At 49.5% G+C, this 24,889-nt stretch overlaps 1 protein-coding gene across 1 annotated transcript in view; it reads left to right on the top strand.

Moving 5' to 3' along the window:
• sulf1 (sulfatase 1) overlaps positions 1-24,889 on the top strand; it is a 49,981-nt gene that overhangs the window by 4,994 nt on the left and 20,098 nt on the right. Inside the window, exons 2-5 of the mRNA XM_062520769.1 lie at positions 16,428-16,718; positions 18,451-18,690; positions 19,826-19,977; positions 22,358-22,527. Coding sequence (XP_062376753.1) covers positions 16,538-16,718; positions 18,451-18,690; positions 19,826-19,977; positions 22,358-22,527 — 743 coding nt within the window. The 5' untranslated portion in view covers positions 16,428-16,537. The remainder of the gene's footprint in view (positions 1-16,427; positions 16,719-18,450; positions 18,691-19,825; positions 19,978-22,357; positions 22,528-24,889) is intronic.

Here is a 24,889-nt window from a genome sequence, read left to right as displayed (position 1 = left end):
GAGCAGAGGAGTTGGAGTGGAGGGAGAGAGAGCCAAAGAGCAAGATTAGGTTTGGAGGAGAGGATGGAGAGAGATTGGGTTGAAGAGCAGTTGCAGTTAGAGTGAGAGATATAGAGGGAATAGGGGATGTAGAGAGGAAGGGAATAGAAGGAGAAGATGCAGAGAGAGGGAAATAGGAGAAGGGGATGAAATGGAGAGTGGGCAATCTGAGGAATAAAGAAACTTCCACGCAGTATGACAGGGGAGGGAAGTGGAGGTTACCCCCCCCCCCCCCTTTCTCTCCCTCTAACCCTCTCTCTCTCTATCCCTCTCTCTCTCCCTCCCTCTCTCTCATGTGCGGTTCCTAAGCTGCACCCCAGTGGAGAGCTCAGAGGACAGGGCTTGTTGTGCCCACTGGCTGGAGGTCAGAGGTGCAGGCCACCATTGTGCACTGGCCCCACTCTCTGTCCTCACTCTCACACACACACACACACACACACACACACACACACACACTCTCCCAGTACTTACACACACACACACACACACACACACATTCACACAGTCACACTCTCTCCCAGTACTTTCACACAGACACACACACACACACACATTCTCACTACTTTGACACACACACACACACACACACACACACACACACACACACACACACACACACACACACACACATACACTCTCTCTCTCTCTCTCTCTCTCTCTCACTCTTCAACCCCCACCACCCCCCAACCTTTTGCAAAAAGCAGGCCTCACTGTCCATGCCATGTCAAGTCTCTTGTACAATAATCCCCTTCCCCGGAGAGCAGCAATCTGTTTTCGATTTGCGCCAGAGAAAGGGCTCTCGGGCCGCCTCACGTGCCATTAGGACCCGTCAGGACGCATCGGAGCGCCGGCCCGGGAACAGAGCGCTGCTGCTGGGGGGCCGCCGCCTTTCATCCGCCGCCTCTCCGGAATAGAGATAATGGGGAACAATCGGGGTGGGGTGGAGGGTGGGGGTGGGTGGTGTTTTGGGGGGGTGGGGGTGGGGGGTAGGGGAGGGTGGTTGGGGATAGGGGGGACTGGTGGGGGGGGGGGGGGGGGGTCGAGAGCACAGCTCAGCTGACAGCTCGACTAATAAAAGACAGCATGCATCGCTTTCAGCAACCTTAACCCCCCCAACCCTCACCCCCTCCCACACCCCTCCCACACCAGTTCTCTCTGTTTGCCCCCCCCCTTTCCCTGACAACTCGGTTTCTCCACTTGCTCACACTCACACTTGCACTGTTCTTTTGCCCACTGGGCAACACATTCAGCTATCCACCATACTACACACACACACACACACACACACACACACACACACACACACACACACACACTCATCAGAGTAGAAGAGGCGGTGTGTCTGGTCCATTTCTGATGGCTGATTTGTGGCAGGGCCACTGGGCCCACTCTGCTGACCTGAACAGGCGCGCTCTCCTCTGCAGCCCACCAGGCCGCCGATTGGCCCATTGTTGCCGTGGGGACGTCCTGCCAAGGCCCAATCCGTGGGCACAAAGACCCAGTCCTAGCAGAGCTGGTATACTCTGGGACGTCCCCAAGTCCCATCCAGCACAGAACCAGCCCATCGGGGCCAGATCAGGTCCACATCAGGGCCACATCAGGGTTAGTCTATTTATGTGTCAGCGGCTGTTACTCTGTATGCAGGACAGCCACATAGTCTGTCTACATTTAGTGGCGGGCTGGATTGGGAAAAAAGATTCCTCATATTGATTGGTGATTGAAATGGATGAAATTGAGCAATTACGGTTTTTATGGCTATTTAGATGATGCCATGCTTGGAAAAGCTTGAACACGGCAATGAACACAGTCCCCGGAGTGATGCATTCACTCTCTTTCATTCTTTAATTTATTTGCGCATTTTGCGTCAACTGAGATTGACGCTCTCGCAAGGCGATGGACGTCTTGAAGTTTAATGGGCTCCTTTAATACACCCACACCAGCGCTCTCTAGTTACTGGCCAAAGCCAAATGGCCTGACGAGGCTAAATAAAGTCTGAGCGCTCTCATGGCCGTGCAGGCACAGTCGCCGTTTAGCAGGCAGTGCAGTTGGCAGCGTGCGCATGACGTGCGTGCCTCTCTGGCGCGGCTTCCATGAGTTATGGGAAGTCTGCATTGCTTTCATTTCGCCAGTAAATGTTTAAGGACACTTGGCTACCAGGCAGGACTGTGTAAAGGCACCGTATGATTTCCATAAGTGTGTGTGTGTGTATGTGTGTGTGTGTGAGTGTGTGAGATATGTGCCGGAGCCGGAGTTCAGGTGATGGAAAAGTTGCCAAGCGAGTTGGATCTAATTGAAATTCAAACGCTTTTTTTTCTTCTCGTTTTTTTCTTTCTCTCTCTCTCTCTCTCGCTCTCTCTCTATCTATCTCTCTCACGCCTGGGTAAGCCACACACATGGCACCCCAGGCAGTGGAAAAAAAGAGAGCATCTCTGAACAAATTACAGGTTGTGTGTGTGAGCATGTGTAATTCAGACCGAGAATGAGGGGTAGCAATGTGTGTGCTTGTGCGTATATGTGTGTGCACACACACATGTTTTTTTTTTGTGTGTGTGTCTGGTATCGTATGTTAGCATGTCACAATGGAAAAGTTTGTTTACGACAGACAGGGTCACGGACAGGCTCTCTCATGCACTATCTCTCTCTCTCTCTCTCTCTCTCATGCACTCTCTCTCTCTCTCTCTCTCTCTCTCTCTCTCTCTCTCTCTCTGCACTTTCCTGAGAATATGTCCGCACATGCTTGCCCTTCTGGGAGTGTAGTGTTTCACGCGGTGGCAGAAATACTCCTGGTTAGGGGCTGCCGGCGCTGCTGACTAAGCCATAAGCTAGGCCGGCATCTAAGGAATTCCACCCAGATCGACTCCCAGGTCAGCTTTTGGCCTTCATGCCGCAAAGGTCTTCATCAGTTGCTGTCATATTTCAAACTGGAACAGTGTCTCAGCATTATGTAGGGACATAGTCATGTTTATGGAAACAATAGGTCTACTGAGTCTGCTCAGCATTATCATATTCAGTTCAGCATTATTCACTGATAAAGAGCCTTGAACAGTGTGCATGTTTTTTTAAGGCGCCATCCATAGCACCATAACCCTTATACACTGTCAGCTATTGTAACAACTTGAATGCCTGGTCTGAGTATATACACTGCCACACTGCAACAGTAACCAGAGTTCAATTAGTTCAGCAGTAATAGTTTACCGTGTGTGTGTGTGTGCGCACGTACGCAAATGTGCGGAGCAGTGTGTGTTGTCGTGATGCGTCACTGCTGTGGGACTGGCGCCACATCATGAGGGGCCGGCGGCGCTGAATAGCAGCCCGGGCTGAATAGAGTGGACAGGGTGATGACCAGAATACCCCCAGAGCCCGTCTGTTCGCTGTCATCCAGGTCACACGCACCAGTGGCTGTGTCTGGGCCTGGGCACTCAGGCCGCCAGGGCTCACGGCCGTATTTGCGCGAGACCCTCGGTCACGCTCTAGTCGCCTCTTTGAATGAGATGGGCGAGAGCGGAGAGGAGCGGAGAGGAGCGGTGCAGATGTCCACAGGAGTTCTGCGTAGAGAACCCGACGTGCCTTGAGCGATTTTCCTTCGGTTCTCTCATCGGTACCGTACTTGTAAAACGCAAATTTATAGACCCGACCCGGTGCTTCAGTCTGGTACAAAAGAGATGCGCAACGATTTGGCTAAATGGAAGTTTCCATTCATCAGTTTCCATTCATCAGTTTATATCGCTTTCATTAATTGTCCCTTATTTCACTGCGTGTTCTTTAAGAAGTAGCCAATGCTGGAGCACAGCTGTTCCCGTGTCATCAGCTAGACAGAAGAGTTAGTGCTTCTCCTGCCTAGATGGACAGCTTGCAGCAACACGTGATTTGTCTTGGACCAGTCTCTCAGTCCCCAGAACACAGATGAAACACTTCCTCATGAGTCCCAGCACAAAGCATATACAAGACTAGTAATAAATGCGCACACACACACACACACACACACACACACACACACACACACACACACACACACACACATACAGACACACACACAAACAGACACAGATAAACGTCCTTTTCCTGTTTGCCTTGACATAACATTGAGCGGCTCTTTAGGACAAATCTGTCATCGAGTGGCCCTTGTGGGGCCACACATGAATCATCTCTAGATCTCCACGGGCCATTAAATCTGTGAAACCAGTTTAGCAGAGCCCGCTTTCTTCCCGTCAGCTGTGTCAATGAACAGCTCCCGTTCAAAGAGGAGAGGGGAGCGAAAATGCTCAAGAGAGACATACGAAACAACGTCAGCACAGCCCCCCGGTCCCAGCGTCGAGTCTCTCCTTTCTCTCCCGAAAGGGAGCCGATTCGCGTATAAAAACGAGATTTATGTCCCCGACAAGCTCGTGGCCGCGCCACACTTCTTGAATCTCCGTGCGGCGAACGAAACTGAAGTGTCTGACACTCGGTAACGGGCGCTTAGGCTTCTCCCGCTGGGGAGCGGGATTTGGATCCCATGGAAAAGACGGCTACGTCTGCAGCACGCCGAACAATTACCTCAGTGGAAACTCATTGAAGCAATTTGAATTTTTCTCTCTTTTTTTTCCTGTGGCGCGTTAATAATGCATCTTTGGACGGATCGGGCTTGTGGTTTTTGAGGGAGATGATGATAAAAAGAGAGAGAGCGAGAGAAGAGGAACCCACCCATGTGAATGCGAACGTCTTCGTTTGGCAAGTTGAAATGTGGTTGCACATTTTTAAACAGACGTCCCGGGTTGACAAGGGGGCAAAGCGTGACAAAAAACAGAATATTGAATCAGAATTCTTATGTTAAGGCCTCGTATATTCCATTCTGAGTTTTGTCTTGGCTCTTGTTTGTATACATTTTATGACAGCCAAACAAAGTGCTCACACAAACATGAGCTTTTTACTTTCGAAAACATTTAGTTTTATGTTTGCCAGAACGTATGTTCGACATGGGTAGTCTGCTCTAGCTATGTTACATAAAGCATCCGACCCTTTGAACAGTGTGCTTTTAAATCTCCGAGCTGAATGACACATAGCTATTATGGTAATAAGAAAAAAATTGTCGCAGCTGTAATTAATTGTTCTTTTCATTTTGGTCCATTGTCTCCAACAGACGTCTCGTTAATATTTTACGGAGTCTGTTCATCTGTTTTGTCTCGTATGTTAAGTTGATCAAAGGCCAGGTCTCTGAGTGAGTGAATGAGTGTGTGTGTGTGTGTGTGTGTGTGTGTGTGTGTGTGTGTGTGTGTGTGTGTGTGTGTGTGTGTGTGTGTGTGTGTGTGTGTGTGTGTGTGTGTGTGTGTGTGTGTGTGTGTGTTTGGTAGAGGGAGGGCATTTTCATATGTCTTGCTTTCCTCCATCCTCCTCCTCCTCCTCCTCTTCGGATCTGTTTTTGTGCTTCCCTCATTAACCGAGCACTTATAAAAAGGGAGCAGCTTCCTGGAAATCTCTTTAAAAATCTCAAGAGCATTTGGGCCTCCCAGCAGACCTGGGACCAGCAGGGAATGCTGGCACTTCAGCCCAACGTTACCAAGTAAAAACGGGGAACCGGGGGTAAATGTACACCATTGTTGGGCAATGCCGGTCATTACATTGCAACTTTTTTTTTTCCTCCATCCTAATATTTCTCCATCCTAATTCTTAACACTTTAATTAAACTGGTAACCGGAGTTACACTCACATTGAGGATGTAGGACTAGGAGGGCTATATAATGACAAGCTGTAGGATGTTTGCCCAGGACAGACGCTCAACAAGAGGCTAACAGCCCTTGCCCTTGGTGACCTGTACTGTAGCTGTAGGTGCAATACTGCTCAGCTTGGAGCTTCTCCTCGTCCACAGCCCCTGTGAGGAGACCCCGTGCAGGCAGCGTCATTCCCACATGAAGTCCTCCTGAGGAGCCAGCAGCAGGATGGGCTGAGGGGGACCAGCTCTGTAAACCGCATCCCTCCCAAGAGGCTTTTTCTGCATCGACGCGCTCGTCTCCACTCCCATGACTCTGGGCCCGTGCCTCCTCTGAGGGCTTCTGATCCTGAGCTGGTGTCTGGGCTGCGGATGGGAGCGAAGGCAGATTATGGAAAACTCAAATAAAACTGTCTCAAGGTCACTTATTTTCTCCCCCCATGCGGTTCTGTCGCTGCTGGCTGCGTGCGAGCGAGGGGGAGGGTAATGATTTATCGAGGACTGCTTTTTTGGCCAGGCTGGGAGGTGTGAATGGTGCTGCTTTGGCCGGGTAGCTCGTCGTCTGGCCCGATGGCCCGATCCGTGCCAGTCATAACCGTATGCTTATGAATCATAAGTTATGATGTGGGCTGCGTTTGGGCTCGGCCCGTGTGAGGAGAGCGGTGATGGTGGCCCAGACGCCGCCTGGCATCTGCAGCGCAGTGTGGTTCCTGAGGTGGAGTAGAGTCCTCGGCCAGGCCAGCTACCTGTTGTGATTTGACTTCCCGGCTTATTTTCTCCAAAGGCGTTGACTCTTACAATCATACGGGCATACCCGTGTACACACACACATGCACATACACATACACATACACACACACTCGTTCACTCACTTTTTTTTTTTTTTTTTAATTATTTAGCTCTTAGCGTTCACCCAATATCCTCTCACAATCCCTTTTGACCCTCTTGGTTGCACAAAAGCTACAGCTCGGTGATCAGTGGGTGTCTGATTGAATTTAGTTATTGATTTTCGTATGAAGTCTTTATAAGCAAAACTGACCTCCGAGCTCGAAGGCTGAAGAGGTCAAGTCTCAGTATGGATGAGATTAACTCAGGCCCAGTCTTTTATTCAGCAAGCACGCTGGCATTCCTCAAAGCAGTTTGAGTTGAGTTTTCACCAAGCTGAAAATGTCAGGGCCAGATCAATTAAAAAAAAAAAGGAAGGGGTCAATGCTCCTATTCGTTCATGTTGCATTTCTTTTGTACATTTTGAAACTTCTCTTGGATAACCAGTCACAGAAAACCCAATCTGAGTCCTTAGGGGAGGGAGAGATAGAGAGGTAGCAAAATTCAGGGCAAAGCCAACAGCTTAAGGGGAAGAAAACAACCCAAGAATGTCCCACACGGAGAGAATTTTCCAAACATGCGGCCTTTTGGTTTTCTCAGCCCTGGGATTCTGGAGCTTCGCTCCATTGTAGTGCCTTATTCTTGAAGAGAACATCAGCTTCCCATCTCCCCTAATGGCACTAGACAGGCCTTGTCAAGTGACACAGCGCACCCACTCTCCTACTTTCCATTCTGGGACCGGTCTTTCCTACCACATGTGCAGAAAAACACACACACACACACACACACACACACACACACACACACACACACACACACACACACACACACTAACACACAAACAAAGACTACAGTCCTACCGTCCTCTCCCAGGACCACACTGAAAACCTTACAATTAACTCCAACGCTGAGAGACCTCGTGCCGCCTCACTCCCTCCCAAAACACACAACACACTCTCCTGGTGACACACACACACAGAGACACTCACACACACCACACCACATACACTCACACACACCACACTCACACACTCTCACACTCACTCACTCACTCACCTCACCATATCATCTGTAAAAAGTCCCCGGCCGCTGTTTGGTGGTGCCGGGCGAGGCGTCTTGTGTGGGGCGTGTGGTGTGTCATTAGTAGGCGTCCAGCTTCTCGCAGCAGAGAGAGAGAGAGAGAGAGAGAGAGAAAGAGGGAGTGAGGGAGGGAGACTGAGGGGAGGGGGGCAGAGAGCCAGTGGGCCACCATACGACTGGCATTACAGCCTGCCTGATGGATCCAAACGGCCCGAAGGAGAGAGAACAAAGACTAACCACATCAGTAGGGACTGTAAATTCTTCCCATCACCACGTAATTAGCACTATGTGTGTGTCTCTGCAAGGGAGTGTGTGTGTGTGTGTGTGTGTGTGTGTGTGTGTGTGTGTGTGTGTGTGTCTGCAAGGGAGTGTTTGTGTGTGTGTGTGTGTGTGTCTGCAAGGGAGTGTGTGTGTGTGTGTGTGTGTGTGTGTGTGTGTGTGTGTGTGTGTGTCTGTCTGTAAGGGAGTGAGTGTGTGTGTGTGTCTACAAGGGAACGAGTGTATGCGTGCGTGTGTATGCGAGTGCGAGAGTGAATGAGAGAGAATGAAGTAACACCGAGCAATCACCCAAGATGTGATGATCATGATTATCCCCGTTTTAAATGCAGGTTAATGCCGTCGCAGAGCCAATATAATCTAGCCCATAATTTGCTCTCGGCGCAAGAGGCAACAAATGGTACACTGCTGATCATGCAATCTCCTTCCCCCTTTTTTAACAGTCATAGGCTGCAGCTGGCTGGGGAACAGATCCGGCGCCCACAGCTGGGCCGAGCCCGGCCCGCATGCCAGCCCGAGTCGGCTGCTTGCTGAAATAATGAGTATTCCAGTTTTGCCTGGAGTTCACCTTGAGTTACCTTGAGTTCATTGGCTCCGTAAAGTTTATGGTGTTCATTTTCACCACCGCCACATCACGCAATGTGTCAATAAAATTATCTCTGTGTGCGCACAAATTCCTTGTAGTTTTAAACAGACAGTGTGGTGTGTGTGTGTGTGTGTGTGTGTGTGTGTGTGTGTCTGTGTGTGCACACAGTTCATTGGTATAGTGTACTTTGTAGTAGTTTCCTCACATCCCCATAGGCTTATATATACATGCATGCATGTGTTTGTGTGTGTGTGTGCGCACTCCCTCTCATTCTCCCTCTCACACACACGCACGCATATGGGGAGTCAGTGTGTGTGTGTGTGTGTGTGTGTGTGTGTGTGTGTGTGTGTGTGATGGGATGGACAGTGCTCTCCTTCACTCTGGGGCTGAGTGTGGGCCTGCGGTGTGCCCTGGCCCGTGGCCCTGCGCAGCACTGTGGGCCTTGTGCACAGGCGCTCCTCAGTGTGTCCTGAGCGCCGCTGACCGCCGGGCCAACTCGCGGTGGATTAGAAAAATGTTTGCGAAACCAAAACCCCAGCATTCTCAGTTCAAGCGGCCCCGTAATCATTTCACCCCCAGCCACTCGCACACACTCACAAACACACACACACACACACACACACACACACACACACACACACACACACCAATCCAGTACGCAGATCTACTGGGAATAATCAGCATGCTGAACTATGCGACCTCCCGTCTCCAAACCGAATTGAGCGATTCACTGTCCTCACGCACATGCATATGCGCTCGCGGTCCCTCTCTCTCTCTTCCCCCTCCTCTCTCCCCCTCCCTCTCTCTCTCTCTCTCTCCCCCTCTCCCTCCCTCTCTCTCCCCCTCTCTCTCAGCGAAGCCTCTCTTTGGCCTAATCCGGGCCATTTGAATTCCGGCCACAGGCAGCCCCGATGGGAACGGACCCAGGGACCCTGCTCCCGGCATGGGGCAGAATTAAAACCTGTCCTGGCCAGCTCGCAGCGCAGTTGCGGTGCGGCACCGAGAATGCTAACTAAGCTGTTACTGCCACGCAGATTTCATCCTCCCCATTTTTATTGTTTTTTTCCCTGTGACTTGGCTCGCTGTGGCAACACGTTTCGCAGTGGACAAAAGTCAGAGAAGGAGTGTGTGTGTGTGTGTGTGTGTGTGTGTGTGGGGTGAGGTGGGGGTGGGGAGGGTAATGGAATAAGACAGACTGCGAGAAACGGAGAGAATAAGGGGAGATTTTCGACTGCTTTGAGCTGCCCATTGTCTCTGTGTCTCTCTCCAGCTCCTTTGATGAGTGAGCGGTTGGCTTTTTTAGGCTGCATCAGCCCGTGTCGCTTATTTGCAGCCTCCCCGTAAGTGGCTCTCGTTTGAGCCAGAGAACCACCACCGACGAGACCCCTTGACCTCTACAGCGCCTGCCGTCCCGCCTAATGATCGCCAGGGCCGTGCGGCTCAGAGGGAAACGTAGTCGCCAGATCACGTCCAGTGCATGCCGCTGTCCCCGCACTATAACATTAACCACAGCGCTCGTCTCTGGTCCAGTCAGAACCAGGATCTGAATGAATCCCATCTGCTGTACTGGAGACCATCTCGTCGTATACCCGACAAGAAAGGTCACCAGAGAAAAAATAAAATAAAGTCGACATTTCTTTCATCCTGTTACAAATTGCCCTCCATACTAACTACCTGCTCCGGAGGTGCAGCGGCACAAGAGAGCGGCCATAGATGAATGCTGTGGCTAGTTTTATATGACCCTAGGTGGTTGAGGCTTTTGTTAAGTGCCAATCATGGCAGCCACATCATTGGCGCAGGTCTGCAGGGGTTTGGAGGGCATGTAAGTATGTGGTGGGCAGTGTGGGTGGCACACGGGCGGGCAGACCAGCTGCGGTGGCACACAACAGCTTGCCCAGAAAACCTCAGCCATTGTCTCTCATGTGCCTGTACCAAGGCCACAGCCTCATGCTTTGGGCACAATGTGTGTGTGTGTGTGTGTGTGTGTGTGTGTGTGTGTGTGTGAGGAACAGAGAGAGAGACGGCAATGTGATGGGAAAATCTAAAAGCCCCTCTGGTATAATCATGAAAACTTCACAAAAAACAAGATTGAGATCCTGTCTCTTCTGTAAAGGTCTTTCCTTGTCCCTAAATCCCATTAATCTGAAAATTGCCCCCCTCCCCCCCACCCTTCTTCATTTTTCTTCACTCAGAGGTTGTTTGGCAGCTGTGGGTCCAAGCAAAAGCTCTTATAGTGGCCTTTTTGTCCTGCTCCTTTGAACCTCCAGGACCTCTCTTCTTTCCCGGTCTCTGCCCAATATTATTCCTCCAGCTTAGCGCGGGCTAATACAGTGAGGGCTAATTTCAAGGGTCATTTGCCCTAATCCCTAAAAACAATAAGGGACGCAGAACAATGTATTCTGCAGTGTCCCGGCATGGCCATGAATAAAGGCTCTTTGTGCCAGTCGGCCTTGTACAGAAGTTTGCGTTTGTGAAACAGATGTGAGCAATTGACAGGGACCGCTGTGACTTTGAAGCATTAAATTTAGTTATACGTTTTGGAAACGTAACTCTGCGAGACTGCCCCACACACACACACACACACGCACACTCACACACACACACCATAACTGTTTTCCCCTAAATATATTTTGGACTTTGAAGTGCTTTGAAAGTAGAGATCTTTTTTTTTTCCCCCGATCTGCTTTTGTGCGTTCCGTTTCCAGTTGTCAGCACGCTGTGCATGTGATCCTCTGAAGGCCTGTTGTCCGAGACGAGGCGGGAGTGTGCCTTGTTCCTCTCCTCCGCGCATATGAAACACAGGCCTCTCACTGACCCTCATTCACTTCCTCTTGGTGGAGTCAGTTGTGGGTGTAATGGGGGACTGAGATGAGGGCTCTGAAACGAAGATACTCTTTAACTTTACGAACATGGCCAGAACTGTAGAATTTAGTGGAGTCTTTAACATGACAAACTCCTAAAGTAAGATTGATGAAGGGTTTTTGTATGGATGTCTGTGTATGTGTGTGTGTGTGTGTGTGTTTGTGAGCGAGAGAGAATGAGTGTCTGTGAGAGAGAGATTATGTGTGCATGTTCCTGTTTATGTTTATTGATTTAAAAGGGACAATGTACATGAATTAACATGCTAATTTAAATAAGCCCTGCAAATATACCAGATTTACCCACTAAATCTAGTTAACTAGTTTTCATTTGTGTGTGCTCATATGTATGTGTGAAGGTGTGAGTTAGTGTGCACGCGCATGCATAGCTGTGTGTGATTTGTGTGCGTGCGGGGGCTGTGTGTGAGTGGACCACGGGCCCAGCTGGGCCGATTCTTCACCCCTGGGTTTTGTGTCGGTCCCTGTGAGCTCCACGGTCCACGGCATTCCTGACTGGCATATTCATTACAGGCTTGGGAGAGTGTGCCTGCGCTTGAAGACCCAGCCTGGGGGCAGAGAGAGAGAGAGAGACAGAGAGAGAGAAAGAGAGAGAGCAAGAGAGCACACTAGCCCAGCCATACTCAGCAGGAGCTGTCGTGTGCAGGAATGGCGTCGAGGTCTACACTCTAAACCTCCGGGTCAGGTGTGCTCTCAGTCAAGTGCAGTCTGCGGTGGCTTTTAAAAACGAAAACGGCAGTCAGTGCAGTCATTATCAATCAGAGGTCACCATGTGGACTCGTGCACTGCTGTTGACCGGTGTGCTCCCAGATGAAACGGCTCCTCAGAAAGCCTTGCCTCTTAAAAGGTTATGGTTATTAGATGTTTGCTACACAATCTTTTGTTGGCAGAGAGGTGTTCGGCGCTGTAAAGCATTCTTGACCTCCAAAAATTGCTGTAAAGCTTCTAGCCAAACCAAAACTGTACCCAGTTTCTAACAAAGGCACCCATCAACTCGAAGGTTCTTAATAGAATTCCATTTAAATTATGAAGACAGGCTAAAGAATTCTAGAATGTTCCATATTTACGACTTGTATGCAAATCAACAGCTCTTCTTGATCCTCTCCTCCTCCTCCCTCGTTCTCGCCTCGTTACTCGGTTGTCTTGGCGACTTTATGGATGGCTGTGCTTTGTTTGCTATTGTCTCATGGAAACCGTGTGGTGGCACGGTAACGAGGGCCGCGCATGTTTGGTGGCTTGTGGTTGGAAATCTTGTTTTGTTAAGCGGCCGGGGTCGGTGGAGGTCTGGAGCGAGTGGGTGGCACCACGGCACTCAGATTGATGTAATGGCCTCCCGTTTTTAATCCGCTGACTTACATTTTCTCCCGACGGAATGAGGGTGATTAAAACAAAATGAAAAAAAAAAGAATGAAAAAGGGAGAGGGAGAAATAAAAAGCATAATTCACAACTTATTTCCATTCAGAGGGAGAAAATAGAAAAGCTATTTGGAGGGGTTTACCCAGTTCTAAAATTACTGCGCAGAGAAAACGACTGCAATTGTGTCTGAGGTCGACGCTCTTACAGTTTAATTTCGCCGTCACTAAGAAACGCATGATCTCATTTTGTGGCACTGTATTAGGCACTTTGTCCAACTGATTTTGGGACAATTCTAGCTAGCCATATTAGCGATCCATCTTGTTGCCCCAGTGCATAATGAGTGCTTAATTTTCAAGAGTCACGTGAAGGAGGTCTTTGCAGGGACTCATTATTGCCTGTTTAATTCAATACTGGCTAGAATCTAACGACTTGGCGTCACTGTTGGGAGCCGTTTCGCATGCTTGCCCAATGGGTTTTGGTGTGTGTGAGTGTGTCAGTGGCGTGCCTTTCCAGCGAGTGTGTGAGGGTGCAGACTGAAGAGAGAAAGACTGTAAAAGGTTGTGTCTCTACTATGTGCCTAGTGCTGTGTGTGTGTGTGTGTGTGTGTGTGTGTGTGTGTGTGTGTGTGTGTGTGTGTCTGTCTATCTGTAGTTTTAAGAGTGTGTGCTGTGAAGATAGATAATGTGAGAGTGTCCTTGCTGTGTGTGTGCGTGCGTGCGTGTGTGTGCGTTCACTTTGAGAGGGCACTGGCTGGGTCCAAGCCTGGATGTGAGGTTCTGAGTGGGGCCGTGTGGTTGGAGAGGGCCTGGGGTAGGATGGGCCTGGGGTAGGTGTGGGGCCGGTGTGGGGCAGCTGGGGGAGGGAGGGGGGGGCAGGGGGAGGGGGAGGGGGAGTAATCCGGTATGAGGATGTCTGGACCCAGCCAGCCCCCAGCACCGTGGGGTTTGTCCAAACAGCGCCAGTGTTTGTACAGCGCTGTCGGGATGACTGCGCTTCGGCTGGCCGTGACACTGCCTGTCTGAAATGCTGCCACGTCCAAAAAAGCACTTAGAGGCTGACTCTGTGTTTCAGTCAGAGAGCTCATTTATCCCCTACACTCTTGAGAATTTCATCTAGGTCCGTGACAACGTTGACATTTTAAAGGAAATTAAGATCAGCAGATCACTGAATGTGAACTGTTCAAATGTAAAAAAAAAAAAGAAACTGCCGGCCCAACTAACCAGACGTGAAGATGACCAGTCTGAGGGATCCGCACAGCTGTGATGTGGGTAGCGCGTACACTTTCAACCTCTCCTCACCCTCGCGCCGAACAAATGAACCGCAAACGGATTATTGCTCTCGATTGCCTCTTAATAGTGTTAATGAAGCCTCCCAAAGCAACCGGGCCCAGGATTAATGGGTCGAGCTTGTGGTGCTCACTGGTGTGTAGGGTGTGTGTGTGTGTGTGTGTGTGTGTGTCAGTCCATCTGTGTTGAGATGCATGTGGAGACTTCAGTGTGTGGGTGTGTGTGTTCATGTGAGTGCTCATGCATGAGTGTGTGTGTGTGTGTGTGTGTGCGTGCGCATGTTGAGAGACTTGAGTGTGTGTCCTCGTGTGTGTTCATGCATGAGTGTGTGTGCGTGCAGAGGGGTGCGATGTGAATAGCATTAAGCGGAGTCTCAGGTGTAAAGCTGCCCAGTATCCTGATACGACTCATTAACCCAGAACAGGCAGCAGCCACCGTATGGCCTTAAAGTGCCCCCACATATGGCCCTCAGACAAAAGCCATCATTGAACTCATGAATTACCATCTAATCTTGGCTTCACGCATTATACTCACATATGACCGCCATTTAACTCAGGAAATGCCATCTAGTCCATACTGCATACATTATGATTGCATATTACGGTCACTTAAATTATGCATCACCATATGGTTTTTACCTCATACGTTAAAGTGGTGTATGATCAAGAGATAAGTAGATAAGGAGATGTTTTACGCTGTGGTTTATTGCAGCGATGACATTTTTAGCTCATGACATGCCACGCTAAGGAAAGAGGCTTTCTTCATGCCAGAAAACAAGATTTAAGTTTGTATGTGGCGAGTGTCCTGTCTGAATGAGCCCTGCTTGGCTAGCTTTAGCATTAGTGTAAGAAACTGGAAGTTGGACATGTTGAAAGCAGTTGCTTACAAGTCTACAACCCCTTGGTGAGTCAGACTAGAGGAGAGGAGCGTGCTTGTCTGTCTGTCTCACAAACCAACTCCCAGAACTTCAGTAGCCCAAACCTCTAAATAGCGTAGCGCCGTTATTTTTACCTGGCCTCTTTGCCGTGTCTTTTATAAGCGGTCACTCACAAGTGTGGGCCCTGGTGACAGGCCGGGCCACTGATGATGAGGCCCGGGGCAGTGCAGTGTGTGCGTCGGTGTAAATCCGTGATTGGCGTCTGTAGCCTGGGGTTAACGCAGTGGAACCGCCTCCCCCTGTTCCGCCCTGCTGGAGCCCCCACCCCCAGCTGCCCTCCGGCCCCCCTCCCCACCTGCCCCTCCGACCCCTCTCCACCTCCCCGTAGACGTCGATCACGGCTACACCAGCCCCAAAGCCCCCGATGAGTGACAGGCCAAGAGGGTAGGGCTGTGATTGGCCGAGAGCGGCGCAGGGGGAGGGGTGGAATTCCCGGGCCAGCCAGTGGCGGGAGGTCCCTGTGTGCATGGAGCGGAGTGCCAGAGCTCGGCTCCCCTCTCCCCTCGGCTCCCAGAGAGAGATGAGTGAGTGAGCGAGCGAGCGACCGCTGCTCTCTGTCATCGCACGCAGGAAAGGGAGCGTAGCGCGCTCGCACGGGCCCCACTCTCGTGAGGTGTGTGTGTGTGTGCATGAGTTTGTGTGTGTGTGTGTGCATGCATGAGTGAGCGTGTGTGTGTGTGAGTGAGTGTGTGTGTATGTGAGAGAGAGAGAGAGAGCGAGAAAGAGAAAAGAAGAGAGCAAGAGAGAGAGAGAGGAAGAGATAGAGGTGCATGGCTTTTGGGAACAGCATGAAACTCAGTGGAGACATTCAGGTGAGAAGCGTTCAGGAGCTTGTGTTGCATTTGCAAGTGATGCTTTTTGACTGACCCAGTGTGCATGTATCACAGCACCCAAAACAGTAGGGGTGCATGTCGTCGTCTGTGTCGAGGCTTTCTGTTCAGAGATCCGTGTCTGCTGAAAAAGTTTCAGAGACTGTCCATGTGCATTGCAAATCACAACCGTGAATCCGTGCATGTTGATTTAACTGTTCACTCTTGTCTTTGAACGGATTAAGTTATTGGTCTCCGGTCGACATCGATAGCTGCGTGTGTTTTACTTCTTTGGGTTGGTGGATGGCTGTAGAGTAGTCTGTGGCGCTTGGGTTTTAAAAACAGATGTAAGTGCTTTCTCAGAGTCAGGTATGGAAAAGCGCTTGAGCAGATCCTGGAACTGTCATTTGTTTCATGTCAAAGAGGGCGAGAGGGAAGAGGCCCTCGTCGAGTCCTTTCCATTTCTTTCAGCCAAGAGAACATTTGTTTTTATATTATGACTTTGACAGGAAGTCTCTTTCTAATCCCCCCCCCTCCCCTTTCTCTCATCTCCATCTTCTGACACACACACACACACACACACACACACTCACACACTCACACACACACACACACATACATCATTCTTTCATTCTCTAAAAAGCTCTCTTCCTCTCTCTTGTGTCCACAGATACTTTGCTGAAAGCTCCGGTTCCCCCAGTGGTGTTCAGCTGTTGCCCTGTCCTCCCCCCATCCCCTCCACCTCCTCCACCTCCTCCTCCACCTCTGCCCTCTGCCACCATGAGGTCCGTGCGCCTCGGCTGGCTGCTGGCCCTGGGCCTTATGCTGGCCGAGCTGTCGTCCTCGAGCGCCTTCACCACGCGGAGCCAGAGCAGCCTCCGCGGCCGAGTCCAGCGCGACCGCCGCAACATCCGGCCCAACATCATCCTCATCATGACCGACGACCAGGACGTGGAGCTCGGTAAGGCCCAGACGTAGCAGCGCCTGCTGATGCCATTCTAATCTAGTCAGGAGTCTGGAGCAATTCTAATCTAGTCATTCATTGCTCCCCACAGTGCTTTAGCTGTCCATTCTGTGTGCTCCAAAAAAAACAACAGTGCACAGTCCAAAAGTAGCTTAACCCAAGCCATAAACGTTGACTCTACATTCAGTGTTTTTTGTGGCATGATGGAAATGACACATCATAGCCAGTGTTAATTGAAAATAAATAGTGACGCCAGTGACTAGACAGGAATGGAGCACATGTCCTCTAAAGTGTCATGACTATACAGACCAGAAGAGAAGACTAAATTAGAAATAAAAAAGTTAAAACAGAGTATTTATTGACTGTTGAACAGCACCGTGATCCACAGGGCTTCTGAATCAGGCGATACATTCCCCATTGCCATCTGTGTCATCGTCACTACAGAAACTAGACAGAGAGAGAGGCTGGATAAGGGGGCTTGACGTAGTCGCTGCAATTAGCGAGCGGAATAGCGGCGGGGCAATATGCAGCAATCTCCAGAGGCCTTCGGAGCCCGAGGAGAGACATGCGAAAATAAACACTATATCCTCGAGTTACATTCACTCAGCGTCGGGAGGGGTCATGTTTAGTGTGTCAGTTTGCCATTTCCGTGATTATGCTGCTCTTATTGTCCTTTCCCAGCGAGTGCTTAATGTTGAACCGGCCTGGTTTTATTATGAATAGTGGTAATATGTTGCCAAAAAAGGCCTTTCGTCTTCAGAAAAACAGCTTCATAGCACCTCTTCACACATCATACATTAGCCTATTGTGGCTGCCTGCTGCTTTAGGTGTTTTCATATTACTGCACCGACAGAGTTATGAAAGAATGAAAGGCGCTTTAGGGGGTGCTACTTAGTTGTTATTAAATCAAATTCCTCTCTCTTTTGAGAATATAGCGATGGAAGGGCCTCGCTTGGCTGACCACATTCTCATGAGGAGACGGAGGCTGCCAGTTATTTGCATTCTAATCTCCAGTGACTCGATGCGGCCTAATTTAAATATTTGAGAGGCGCTCTGCCTCAAAGACTGACTCACGAAGCCACGGAACCACAGCGGCAGTACCATAAGGCATGAGCAGGCTTTTTTTTGTGTAAATAGTTTGGTGGTGGTCATAACTGGTCTGTGTTTCAATGACGCGGAAATGTTTGGTGACCACACGGTATATTTCATGATGACTTTTGCATCCCTAGAGAATTCATGAAAAATATGTTGGGGTATTTTTCCCCCCCTCAGTTTTCTCATTTGAGAACATTTGACATTTTGAGGTCCCTTGAGCCAACACAGTACAGTATATTGAATGAGCGTTTGAAATCTCCCAGAAGTACAGTACAGTGAGTTGCGACTGCCAGAAACAAGTCTGATGAAGAGCTTAAGCTAACATTACTTTTGGTGTAACTTTAATAAACAGAAAAACGGGGCGCTAGAGTGCGGATATTCCTTACTATTCCTAACTAAACACATCTGGACATTCTGGACATTTATGGTTGTCCAGGTGATTTGCCAAAACACTTTCATACAAAGCTCACATTACAGTACACATTACATTATAGTTTTTGTGATCTCCCAGAGGTCAGCCCCAAGACTTTTTTTGGTTTTGTTTTTATCAGGTTTGATTTGTATGCAAGGACTACTGGCAAAAAAACAAAGAGCAAGCGGTCACACTAACATGGTGCCATCCACTGTTCTCCAGGCTCCTTGCAGGTGATGAACAAGACGCGTAAGATCATGGAGGACGGCGGCACCACCTTCACCAACGCCTTTGTGTCCACGCCCATGTGCTGCCCGTCGCGCTCCTCCATGCTGACGGGGAAGTACGTGCACAACCACAACACCTACACCAACAACGAGAACTGCTCCTCGCCCTCCTGGCAGGCCCAGCACGAGCCGCGCTCCTTTGCCGTCTACCTCAACGACACGGGCTACCGCACTGGTGAGAACCCACCTGCTCACTACTACAGTACCACCACTACTGTGTTTAGTCTCTGCAGAGAATCCGCTGTGTGTTTTTTGGGGTTTGGGCTCAGATGACATTGTAAAACAGGACACAGAGATGGCAGGGCAGATGCATTTACCTCAATGTCTTCAGTGTAAATAAATCTAAATAAAATATATTATGTGAGATCCGAACCGTATATTTTTGATGGTACAGGATATGGTGCATGTTGCATGATGATCTAACTAGTACTAAGTATTTTGAAGCAATCTATTCCTGTGTTTGGATCAGTCACTCATTCTCTACATATACTGTACCACCATACAGTTATTCACTGTTTAGGGCATTAAGTGGTGAATGACTGGATGTTCCGAGCACGGATTGTGTTGCACAGGGCATGTCTCCTTGTCTACCGCTCCTATGGTACATGTTCCCTTTTCCGCCCGTGCTTTGGGTCACTGGAAAGTCACGTCCCGGTTGCCATGCATTCCTGAAAGTCCAGTGCAAACGTAACGCCTAAGCTTCAGTCTGCCCGTCTGGTTTAAAACAACCAAACATGGCAACCGTGCCCCGTGGTCTGTCCCCACTCACCAGCCAATGTGTGTGTGACTGACTGACGGCCAGCTCGCCCACTGGATTGAAGCCTGCGGCCTCCGTTGCTGCCTGTGGTTTCAAGCTGATATGTTAGTCTACAATTAGCTTGCTGGGCTAGACTGGCAGCATGCCCGGGCCATTTTTTGGGGGGAAATGTTTTAGCATAGCGTGAAAAAAAGAGAAAGCTACAGAGAAGGGAGAGGGAGAGAAAGGAAAAACACGCACAGGTACTTTTCAAAAGAAACCACATCTAGAGAGGTGAGGCCATTAAGGAGGGTTGTCGTCGGAAGGGAATGAGGGATCCCCCCCTTAGCGTCCATGTTTACCCAGGGCAACGTACACAACGGTTTACCACACTGATCGTGACTTCCAGAGGGAATGGGAAAAACAAACATTAGGCTCATCCGTTCCATTGTGGCGAGATAAGTGAGGAGACCAAAACTATGAGAAGCATTTTTGGAGAAGGCTGTCTTCTCTATCGGCTGTCTTACCCATCACATCTTGTCTCCTCTGTTGTCTTTCCATCTCCCCTCAACAGGCTTCTTCGGGAAGTACCTCAACGAGTACAACGGCAGCTACATCCCACCTGGGTGGCGAGAGTGGGTGGGGCTGATCAAAAATTCCCGTTTCTATAATTACACCGTCTGTCGGAATGGCTACAAGGAAAAGCACGGGGCAGAATATGCCAAGGTATGTACCCAAGGGTCCTCCATACACACACACTGCAGATTCGGTTCCAACAGAGGGCCCTTATTAAATCCAACTGGCTGCTTTGTTTGAGGTTTAATGTCCAATTGCTAGGTCTTTCTTTTCTGCGCGCTAATTTCTAGTTTGCCAAATCGCTCATAATCCTCTTCTGATCTAAAGTGGTAGGAATTTGGGGGAAATTAAAGGGGTTGGATGCTGAGTGTTGAGTGTAAGTAGGAACAGTATCCACTCTGCTTACGTCTTTCAAAGTTTCAATGCTTTTTTTTTTTTTTAAAAAAGCACCACAGTGTTCAAAAACAATAGGACACAAACATGCCCCCAGGGCAAAGCTGCTGAAGGAAATTGCTACCTTATTTTTTTTCACAGTCGGTTTTCAAAAGTGGATGTTATGCTACTGCCTGTACATTGAAGACTTGTTGGCAGCCCGCAGAGCAGAGAGAGTGGGGAAACATTTTGTCGTCCTTGTGTCAGACCCACATGGATACGAACTAAGTGATAAATCCGTGTTTGAGAAGTTTATGCTTCGCATGGCGTCTTGCTCCCCGACTCCACAGTGTTTCGGACCACGGAGGCTGTCAGGGAGAATTTATTTTCCGAGCCCTGACGCTTGCCAACGTCCTCCTAGGTAGCGTAGTTCTCGGGGCATGTTGGAATTTGAGGAGAGGTTTCTTGGTCTGGGCACAAATTGCCCTGGCTTTCGCTTTTTTAAAAAAAAATAGGGTCGTTGGAAAGATGGGTAAATAAATGTTTGGCTTGGTGCTCACATGTCAAATGGCTTGCTTGTTGAATAAGAAGAAGGTGTAAAGTTACCCACAAGTCTGAGAGGCAGACTAAGGGTTGATCGTATATGATCTGGAGACGGCAGAAAAGCGCATGGCTTTCCATACAAGTCGACCTCAAAACCCACCACAGGAATACTTCAATTATAAAGCGACTTTAAATAAAGAGCCTGATTGACATCCTGCTTGATTCATTCTGAGATTAAATAACATTTTGTTAAAGAGAATGTCAGAAATCAGGTTTTAGTAAAGATATTTATGAAGCCTGTGAGGGAAGGAGAGTAACCTTGAGGATAGTGACATAAAACCATGGCTTGGACTGCGCTGTAATAGGACTGTCCAATGCACTGACTGTGCCAGACGTTCTGTCTTCAAAATCAACAGGGCTCCTTAAGCGTGCGGCTAGGAAAAGTGACCACATATAAATGTCCCTGACTCAACAATTCTCCGAGCGTGGTTTTTATTGCGATTTTATTGTCCTCCCCATTATGATCACCGTTCCAACATGTTTCGTTTCGCCCCTCGAGTCAAGATTTGTCCTGACTCACCGGATCAAGGGCTGTGCCTGGGTCAGATGCAGTCAGCAGAATTCTTGACGGAGATAAAAAGGTTCTCGAATGTGCACTTATTTCGTTTTAAAAGCATGTGCTGTGGAGGTTCCTCTCCAATTTCATAGTGTCATTGGAGAGGATTCATTTCTCCGTCGTCTACAAGTTGTTTAGTCTTTGCAGCATTTGCCGTGCCCTTTCCCAGACTCCCCATATGAACGCCACATGCATGAGTGGTGGTGGTGGTGGGGGGGGGAGGGAAGTGCCTTTGCAGAGGAGCACTTGAGCAGCGAGACATTTACGGGGTGCAGAGGGCCTGGAAGGCCAAAGTCCATAAGCAGGCCACTTGAACAATAGCTGTAAATCAGCCTGGGCCTCCATAACCCCCCCTCACCCTCTCACCCTGCCTGCTGTACTGTTAGTGTTAGTGTTATCTTAGGTCTGGGGCAGGCAGGGCCAGGTGGCTTTCCCATCAACCTGAATGGATCAGGTCACAGCCGTGGCTGCTTGTAGTGCATGCTGAGGTGGGGGGGGGGGGGGAGTGGGGGCTCCAGGCTTGCTTTACCCCCAAGTTATTGGGCCGGGGCGGGGTTGTGTGTGTGGGGGGGGAAGGGTGTGGGGATCACCTCCAGAGGCCTCCTGTGCATTCCTGGCCGCAGCCTCGCAGCAGGGGCGGAGGGACCTCGCTGTTGCCAAAACAGCGTTCTCAGGGCCGAGAGTCGCAACCTTCTCTCGCCAGCGAGTGTTGGTGTCAACAGCGGGTGTCGTATCCAATGAGGCGCCGTGGCTGCACCGAGTCACACGCAGTGTAAAAGTCCTTAGCGGCGGCGGTTGCCTACCTTGTAGGTGGTATGTGGGTGACATGAAGGGGCCAGCCGTGATGGAGAAAAAAATGTAAGCACTTCCACAGACTCACTGTAATCCCTTTCATTGCCGTGCTGTGCAGGAATGTTTCATTTTGAGCTTGACCCCACCAAACCCCCAACTCCAACCCCCCCTAACCGACCTCTATTTTTCTTTTTTTTTTTTTAACAGGACTACTTCACGGACTTGATCACTAATGACAGCATCAACTTCTTCCGGATGTCTAAGCGCATGTACCCTCATCGGCCGGTGATGATGGTGATCAGCCATGCGGCGCCCCACGGACCCGAGGACTCTGCTCCGCAGTACTCGGAGTTCTTCCCCAACGCATCGCAGCACATGTGAGTGACAGCCCCTTGGAACATTCTAGAGCCAGGGTTCCAGAATTTTCCTGGAACTCCGTTTAAAGCTTAAACTCCCTTTTAAAAATTCCCAAATAATAAAAATAAAAAGTTTTTAACTTGTATTGTTTGGTAACATTTAAACTGTTCTCCTGGGCCCCCACCGTCGACTTCAACGCAGCGTTGCCTGGAAGGCACTATATGCTTAGGCAAGGATTAGGGTTAAGGTTAAGGTGAGGTGCTTTGAAGTCGACGGTGGAGGCCCAAAAGACCATGAAACCAAAACTAGACTCATACCGACTGAGAATTTGGGATTTTTGAATCGGGAGCATAATGTTCTACAGCACAAGTGCAAAAGTGCAGCATTCCCATCCAGGTTTACCCTGTTGCACAACAGCCACAGACTCATGGCAAGTTCAGACAATAGAATAATAGGGATGGCAGTGGATTTTAATGTGTCTGCATTTATGCGACGGCAGTTTTATATGACAGACAGGACTGCAAACGAACGATAACGTAAGCTCTGCAAATGAGTTCATGATGAGGCTAAGCTTGAAAACGAGTAATGTCGATGACTGTTTTGACAGGTAAATATAACACTGTTGAGTTTGGAATTCAAGGGCCCCATATTTTGTCTGCGTATCAAGTCGAGTGCACCCATCCTCCCTCCAGAGATGACAGCAGATTGGAATGTTGCTTCTCTCGCAAACGACTTTACCACCACGAAAAATTGGGATGATTTATCGTCCAAGAATACTCTTGGCACGTCCGCCGTGAGCCGGCCAGGGGATGAGGTTTTTATGGAGTGTCGCTCGCCATGCCAAGCCCACGGTGGCTTTGCGGCACTATCATCACGGACTTATGGCTGGGGATCCGGGCCCATAGGCTGGGCCATGGCACCGGGCCCACTGTCCTCTGGCTTCCCTGCGTTTACAGCGCAACCCCCAAAGACTGCGAGATAGCAATCATAATCATACACACAAGCCCGGCTTGCACTCTTGTTCTTTTTTCCGCTTTCCTCCCTGTCCTCTCTCTCTCTCTCTCTCTCTTTCTTTCTCTCTCTCTCTCTCTCTCTCTCTCTCTCTCTCTCTCTCTCTCTCTCTCTCCCTCCCTCCCTCTCTCCGTCTCCGTCTCCCTCTACCTCCTTTCTTTTCCCCTCGCTGCTATTATTTTAGCCCCTGCTTCCTGGAGCACTTCCCGACCTCCTCCATATCAATCAGAGCTTTCACTCGGCAGGTTCAGGGATGTGTGGAATGCATTGTTTGTTCTAGAACACCCTTTGTGATGTTATTAATTTATTTTCGGTGTTGGCCCGCACTCTGAATGGCTTGCTCCGGGGCAAAGAAGGGGGGCCCCTGGGAGGCTCTCGCTGACTGGCATGTTGTTGTGGCCCAGGGAATGCTGCCCAGCCAGTTCCTTCAAGGGGGGAAACGGTGGGCAGATGGCGGGGTAAGGGGGGGAGAGAATGGCACGAGGAGGGGGAGGAGGTTGACTCCAATGCATCCGACGATGCTTCCAAGCAAACAGCGGAGTGAATGGGAGAAAACGTCAAGCCCTCACTCCTCGCTGATGCGGTGCCAAGCGCACATTTAGAAAGCGTTAATGATTCATTCATCAAGGGCACAGCGAGGGCGACGTGCGGGACAAGTCTATTAGGGGATTATTTGAAACTGGAAAAGCACACAGACCCATTTGTGCCCGCCCCAGTGTTTGACCTGACAACTGATATTGCTCATTTGAAAAGCATGCGGGCCAAATCAAACAGCAATTACCTTGTTCCCTGGGAGCAAGGGCACGTTTTATAAACATGTCCGTTCGCACACTAGTACTAGATATCAAGCGGCTTTTTGCATACGCTCTTGCTTTGGGTTGTCAAAGCTTGTGTTCCTTACAGGGGGGGCAGTGGGTATCAGGTGCCAGGTGTGACCTCTGTCTGGGGCACGATTGATGTGTATGTCTGACCCCTGCATTTCTCTGGACTCGTGTCAGGACCTACACCCGTAAATGTGCATCAACAAATATAGAAAACCTTCCATTTCCAATTAGTTAATAGTACTGGAACACGTTTATATCTGACAAATGGTATCTATATAGCCCATCATAAAGCTCTATGGCTTTTCTCACCTATACCAGTGAGGTTTCCCTCAAGACCCACAAGATTGAAAATAACTTCGGTATCTTCTTGGCAATAATGGCAGGATTTAGTGGTAAACACCAAAGATTATAGAGTAAATCTCATTAGACTCACTCTATTTTGTGGTGCACTAAAGAGAATAGTAAGTTAAGATATTCCTCTTATGATGTTAACAAATGATTTCGTTAGCTGCGCTGCCCTATCAGTAGATCTCCAAAACCACAATCC

The sequence above is a fragment of the Sardina pilchardus genome, chromosome 19 (assembly GCF_963854185.1).
Source record: "Sardina pilchardus chromosome 19, fSarPil1.1, whole genome shotgun sequence".
In the NCBI taxonomy this organism is placed as follows: Eukaryota; Metazoa; Chordata; class Actinopteri; order Clupeiformes; family Clupeidae; genus Sardina; species Sardina pilchardus.
This window is presented reverse-complemented; position numbering and strand designations above follow the sequence as displayed.